Genomic DNA, 7,682 nt, shown 5'->3' with positions numbered 1-7,682 from the left:
TGACAGGCGCATATCATCCATAGCAGCCACAAACTGACTCCACCCCTACTCCACTGACATAATTGACACGAGATTTAGCTTCTTGATGTTTCCTGATTAAGTTCCTTTTGAGTTGATTGGACTGACCCTGTATGTGACATATTAAAGTCATAATATTTATAATACTAACTGACTTGGTTGAGCCATATTTTCTACAGACCAAGGATGCGAAACACGTGATTAGAGTATCCGGAGTATGGACATTCTCAACCTAAATTACCATAAAAATGGAGTTCTTTTCTAAAGCAACATTCTGCATTATTACTGGAGCTAGTAGTGGATTAGGGAGGGAGATGGCTATACAGTTCGCTCGTGAGTGGGGGGAAAAACAGGCTGCAAGTCTACATTAGTCCTAATGGCTCGAAATATTGCCAAACTACAGGAAACAAAGCAGCTGATCAAGAATGAAACATCCTTGGTAGGCGTGACTGTTGTACAGGCTGATCTGAGTGATCTAAACAGCTTTAGTGATGTATGTACCGAAGCTTTATCTGGCTATAGTCCATCTCATCATCAACAAGCTGCTCTATTTCATAATGCTGGTTCTGTTGGTGATATTGCTACACCAACAGCTGATCAAGTTGACCCTGTTCAAGTGAAGAACTACGTAACATTGAACTATACATCAATGTGGATTCTAACGACACGATTTTCTTTCTCATGACACAACTGTACCAAAATTTATTTTAAATATGTTCATCACTTGTAGCCAAGAAACCTGCTGGTAGAGCTGTTGCCTATTCTTCAATAAAAGCTGCCAGAAATGTTTTTCTTGAAACATTGTCTTTGGAATATCCAGATGTACGAATGCTTAACTATTCTCCTGGCCCTTGTGATACAGAGATGTTTCACACCGTTAGAAATGATGCTACATTTGAACCTACCAAAGCAGCGTTTGCAGATATTTTACCTCTCAAAACTGAAGAGTCAGTAGGTAAACTTGTGCGTATCCTTAAAGAAGATAAGTTTAGGAATGCTGAAGTAATAGACTATTATGATTATTAGACTATTATGATTATTAATAACTAAAATTGCTATTACCTTGATTAGATATACATAATTATGTGTTCTAAATAAAATTAATGTCAATGCACACTTCTATAGAAATATCACTGATTTGGGAGTCCTTCAACAATATCATTAAGAGGGAACTCAATAGTGAATATCAGTTGAAGATCAATTGAGGCATCAGGAGGAATTGTACAATGCCACTCTATATTATTATCATCATTAAGAACTGAATGTCCATGAGAGAATAGAACTTGAACATTACGTTTTTTTAAGATCTGGATTATGAAGGGCAACCTAAAATAAGAAACAGGACTTGACACTACAAGTTGTCCTTAAATACTAACACAACACAAACTTTCGAAATGAGAATGGGCAACCTCTCTAGGCTAATGAAAATTTTGTTATGTTTTATCACTGAAGAATGGACTTGAAAAACAATAGTAAAAAGTTAGAAGATAATTTAGCAAATTATTGTTCTTGCTTTGCTACATGTATGCAGGGACAAGTTTTATGTGTTTTGTGGCTCTATTAAATTGCTTTGTCTCATAAATCTTTGTGTCTAATGACAAAACTTCCATGTTTAATGTTTTTGCAAAGAGGAAGTTTAATATAAAAAAAGTTCATTTTGCTAAACTAACAATCAAGAAAGAATGAAAATTATTCAAAACAAAATATATGATCACAAGACGTTTTACAAAAACCTTAAGTTCAAGCTTTGATCTCAATGCTCTGTTACTATTTTGATTAATGCAAAAGAATTCTAATCAAATTAGCTTTGCATTGCTATTACTCAATTAAGTAGGGTTCTACATATTATTATATAGAATACTGGTGCTATGTAAAGTCACCTACTTTCAATTTCTCGTCATCACTTAATGGTATCTGTTCCATCACTTTCACTTTCACAGTGTTAGCCTGTGTGTTCTTAACAGAGTAGACATAAGTATATGTCAATAAATTAGTTTTTTCTAAGATGACCTAGCAATAAAAAGTCACTATTTTACAACAGTATATATACTAGTAATTATACCTGCAGTACCCCTCAGTATCTTCATAGGAGGACATGTGATGTGAATAGATTGATCAGCTCCAAGGGATGTGGTGAACTCTTCATTAGGAGATGTATCGTCAAGCTGAGACTAATAAATGAAAAGAAAATGTTCTACAATGTACATTATATTTAGTGTACAACGTGTTCTAGATACATACCTTAGCTAAAAAGTTGTTATCCAGGAAAATATTGGCTGGCCCACTTAGAATAGTGTAAGGTGACATGTTCTTTACTATAGATTGAAGGAAAGAATAAGGTGATAGTCGTGGAACAGATACATATTTGAATTTCTGGTTGGAGATCAATAATAGCCACAGTCACCTTAGATAGAGTATATATGTAATCACGCAGACACATGACAGTAAATATTTTACCTTATGTTCAGTATTATCTGCTGGTATAGTAGCAGTACGAGGAATGGTATATGTTGTGTTAAACATTTGACCGATTCCACCTAAACTCTAAGGCGTAAAAACGCAACCATTTATTTCTAGTACTAACCTTAGCAACCTGTACTTCCAGAGAAGAAACAGAACTAGATTCACTAGAGCTTCGCCAACTTGAAATACTACTGCGTAATTGAAAATTGAAGCGTTTCTTCCTTTTAAGTACGGTTGCCGACTTCATAAATACATCTGCTGTTTCTGCTAGATTTTCTGCTCTTTCTTCCAAATAGCCCAATTCATCTTCTTCATCTGAAGCATCAAGATGCACCATTTCCTTCTGCTTCCTTCTTTTGCCAGCTAAAGCCAAAGCTACCGATATTTAAACCCAATGTAATGGACTCCAAGTTGAGGTACAGCACCACCAATATTGGGCTGAGCTGTAGAGAGAGAAAGGTTAGCATTCTCCCAGTCTTCTCCAGTTGATTGTTAATAAGACCATAATAGTGAACCTAATAGCAAAATATCATAATATCTATCATAGGTGATTATAAAGACTGCTAGTAACTAATGTAATTATAGACAGGGACGTGCCTTCATAGTCTTCTCTTTACTAAAGACTCTCACATCATAAGTTGGTGACCATGAAGCATTGGACACTACATATGATAAAATCAATGTTATTTCTCCTTTTTCTTTAACATCCAGAGTCACCTGACAGCTCTAAATGATATGATGAGCACATATAAACAAGATCAGTAAATGATATACATGTTTTTATCACCTAATACTTTCTGTTTTTTCAGAGACAGTGTTCTCTGGATTAAGTTGAGCAGCTTTGGCTTCAAATACTTTCTTCTCATCTTGTAGATTTTTTTGTTGGTGAAGAAGCTCTATTAACCTCTCATCCAACAAAGCTAGTTGAGTTGGTAACGTTCCATAAACTCCATTATATGACTAACATCATCAGGCAACACAAGAGTAGTAATAGTAGTTGGTGTCTGGTAATAAAAACAAAATCAATAAGTTAAAAAAATGTTTTAAGTTGAATATAGGCTATTTATTACAAGACAGTAGATCGTATATTGTACCTTTGTATTGTTTCGCAATTTAGTAACATTGCCAGCAAATTCCTTCAACATCTCTTTTTGCTTATTGATCACTTCAATATGAAATGATATCTGCTTTAATTCCTGTTCTTTCTCTTTTATATTCTCCAGTAAAGACAAGTATGTATCGTCACTGGTTACATCTCTGCTCTCAACTTTTTTCTCTTCCTTTGTATAGTAGGTAACATCCAATATAGTGGCTGGTCCTTGCCCTTCTAGTCTATTATAAAAGATAGCATAAGAATTATATTTGAGTGACTTCTACACAGTATATCAGTCTTTTAATGTTACATGGATCCTTGCTTTTTCATCAAAACATTGTCGTTTCTTTGTTAACTTTTGATCTGAATATATTACTGTAAAATAACCTATATCCAAAGTTCATTAAATTTAATAAATGTGCCAAAATTGTTGCCTTTCCTTAGTTTCTTAACTTTATCAAGATTACAATTAGAACAATTGCCCTAAGATTTACTTATAAAAGAGTTTTGATGCATTAAACTACTAGAGGTTCCTAAAATCCAAACTTGAGAGCTAACATAAGTTATGGTGCTGCTAAGAAGCACTTTCAAGTAATTCCAGTAATGCCCAATATGGTAGAGTTTGACAGTATTAATAATTTAATTTATTAGGTGTCATTTGCACTGGCAGTCAATTCATGTATTCCTTCATTAGTCACATATAACAATAAAATAACACAGCACACATGTCATCAAAAAAATCATCTAGCATGCTTGGTGAGGTCAGCTTAAAATCATCATGGTCTATGATACTGACAATAACATAGGTCAGTGTAGGAAGATCGTGGTTCATAATGAGGAGAGAGGAAGGAGGCAAGGCATGTATTTACCTAAACTTAATCTATGATTCATATCATGGTGCATATATACGCAGATATCTTTGGTCAGGTCTACCTGATAGAATCTCCATCTACAGCCACAGACAAATCTTTAATGACAACGTTACTCTCACCAGCTGGCAATCCAAGAGAGATAGTTCTCTTAACTTCAGCTCTATCTCTGTACACCACAACACTGTGAACAGTACACTGTTTCACTGACAAATCTTGACAAGGGCGCTCCATATTGATAGTAACCGGATATTGAATTTCTATATCAAAATGTGATGAGAATTTCGGTCCAAGCCCGAAATGTCCAGTGAGGAAAAGTGTTTAAGTGGAAGAAACCTACTTCTACATAACTCAAATTCCAATAGATGTAAAGAAGTGAGGGAGAATGTAAATTATAAGGAGAGTAGCAGCGAATTTTGTAGTGACAGGTAGAGAGATGATTTTCATCAAGCTGAAGGAACAGAAAGTAAAGATAAAAATGAGACTTGAGCTTGAGTTTGGTTATTTACTTATATTACAATAACCTCATTAAGGATTCCAGATGCTATACTGCTTACAGACGATAATGTTGTCTTCATTCAAGTTGTAGAGGTTAGATGTATAATTATGTATGTGTGTGATGTGGATGAGAGAAATAATAAAATCCTGAATGTTTGCCACTTGGATAGAACATAAGGGCATGTAGGTATCAAACGTACTCTGAACTGTATTAATGAACATTTTAAGTGGCCAGGGATGGTGTTTTGTTCCCAAAATGTGTATTCTCATGATATATAACTACACAATTTAATTAATTAATGCAAGAAAACTATGAAATTTGCTATATATAATATATCTTATAATATTAAAGTGACAGCCAATCAAAGGAGACAGCAGACCTCATGTCAGATTACTGCTCTGCTTGCAAAAGAAAGTATTTTGTATAAGAATAAGAACAGCTATTGGTTTGTTTAAATTGCTTAAAAATTTAATAATTATATTTTTTAATTTGTTACTGGCTGTGAATCTGTATTATGATTTTTCAATTTCAACACATCTCATAATTTCATTTATCTGAGCAGGTAACCTTAATTTGGAACCAAAGTTGATCTGGGGGGAATAGATTCATTTTGCAATTAAAAATAATTATTATATTGAAAGAAAACAGTGATACAGTATTAAGTCACAAATCTCCATAACTGATGGTGATTTCTAGCATCACAAGTTTCAAGAGACAGTTCTTCTCTGAGTGACTACTCCCTAGGCATTTTGCAGTACTGATATGTTGCAATAAACCTTCTTTGGTGTGAGACCATTTCTGAGAGCGATCATAGGAACAGAATTGTAATAACACTACTTGACCTCTAGCTTCTAAACATAAGTTCAAATGTTGAATGACTTTGCGACTGGTCAATGCCCATCCCTAAAAGGAATAATAATAATCTGGTTGATGAATGCAAGGGTTCTCTATAAGAGTAACCTCAAGACACAATTACTTTAGAATTCATGTGAATTCATTACTTATACAATTAGGTGAGATTCAAGAAGAACCAAATGTACTATTATGATGTTACTATAATGTTGTAATCTGTATTTAAAAGTTATCAAGGAGCACACCCTAGTAATCAGATCATCATATTGGGGCAAAATCACAGGTCCTGAGAATTACTTTATTAAGAGTGTATACTAACTTGATTTCCTCCAGAATGATGACATTGGAATAGTCCTACAGTACCTCCTGCTTGGTGTCCAAATGTGTCTAAACATAAATTACCTTGCCTTATCTCACCAGATTTAGAGTCTGATGGATTTGGAATACTATGAAACAAAAAGTAAATTAGATAGCATTTAATCAGTTCTATATTGTATAATGAGGACTTTTGACAAGTAGAAATTTGGAAAATTACTTTCAACATGGTATTTGGTTGAATTGTGAGATTTTGTTGAATACAAGAATTGGAGGTATGTATCAAAAATTTCACAAATTTCTAAAATAGTAAAATTCTCATATTGAAACCAATGCCTAATATCTTGCTGTTCACTATGTCAAGTAACATACTAACTACATTTGTTAATAAACTATGCATAATTGACAATTTTCTTAATTTTGAATATTCATTAAATACTTATATCTAATAATACTATGTCAAATTTAGCATTAGCTATAAATACTTACTTTAATTGAGGATAAACATTCTTTAAATACCAATCAAATGTAGTGCAGTTAAGCTTCTTTCTTAATGCAACTCGATCTTCAATACTAGAAAATGTATACACTATTTCATTACAAGGTGTCTACAGGTCTGGCTATAGTATAAGTTCTCACTATATTCTCTAATACAACAGGTATGTAGAGTGACTTACTTGCCAATAGGTCTACCTCTTGCTGCAGGTCTAGTATTGTAGTAATGTTGTTTGTATTCATCCATCCATACTTCAGCTGTACGTTTAGTATTCCTAATAAGATAAAATATAAAGCAAACTTGAAATTAATTAGAAAATTGATATTGGAGATCATCTTATCACCAATATTATCAATGGAAAACTATATTTCTAGTAATCATGGTACTATATATAGGTGAAATACCATTTTAGTCTAACAAACAGACTGACATTGAAAGTACTATATTAGTACTTTACAGTGCCAGTTGATCAACTCACTTCATATATGTCATAGCATTACCAGCTGGAAACACATATGGATGCCTCTTTCTAAAGACATGTCCAACTCGAGAACAAGGAATAATTTCCATGGATCCACCACACATCCAGGTACGGAAAGATATTTCTTAAGACAGAAAAAAAATATACATGAGAGTCTGCTGAGAATCTGCTGTACATCTACATACGTATTGGCCTATTCCTTAACTGGAAAAGATCTTTAACCCAAAACTATAGCAGCAAGACTTTGTGCACAATTGACAAACTAATGTGTGGTTTGTTTTTAAGCATAATCACCAGAGAGAAAATTAGGAAAAAAGAAGAAACAGACTAATGAGTAACCATAACAACAAATGCTGACATTAATCTCTATAAAATTGTATTGGTAACATGCCTACTTCTTGATTAGTAATAACTAACTGCTAGTATGAAGGTTCTGTGTACTTTAGAACTTTCATTGGGACCTGATAGATCCATATTAACATTTATAGCTACTGTATCTGTTTATTTTCTAGATTTAATGTGACAGAACCTACCAAAATTTTCACCACCCCAGATGTCCATTTCAGCATCATATTTGCCAGTCTCTATAAATCTTT

General features: G+C 33.6%; 1 protein-coding gene across 1 annotated transcript; it reads left to right on the top strand.

Moving 5' to 3' along the window:
• Nucleotides 1-371: 371 nt before the first annotated feature.
• LOC121391373 (sepiapterin reductase-like) lies at nt 372-1,044 on the top strand (the record flags this gene model as incomplete). Its single annotated transcript, XM_041523029.1, has 2 exons — nt 372-488; nt 749-1,044. Coding segments are annotated over 2 exons (413 nt in total), but the record flags the coding sequence as incomplete, so codon positions are not given.
• Nucleotides 1,045-7,682: the final 6,638 nt, after the last annotated feature.

This window comes from Gigantopelta aegis, unplaced genomic scaffold, assembly GCF_016097555.1.
Source record: "Gigantopelta aegis isolate Gae_Host unplaced genomic scaffold, Gae_host_genome ctg2246_pilon_pilon, whole genome shotgun sequence".
Taxonomy (NCBI): Eukaryota; Metazoa; Mollusca; class Gastropoda; order Neomphalida; family Peltospiridae; genus Gigantopelta; species Gigantopelta aegis.
Note: the sequence above shows the minus strand (reverse complement) of the source record. Positions and strands in the feature narration are given on the sequence as shown.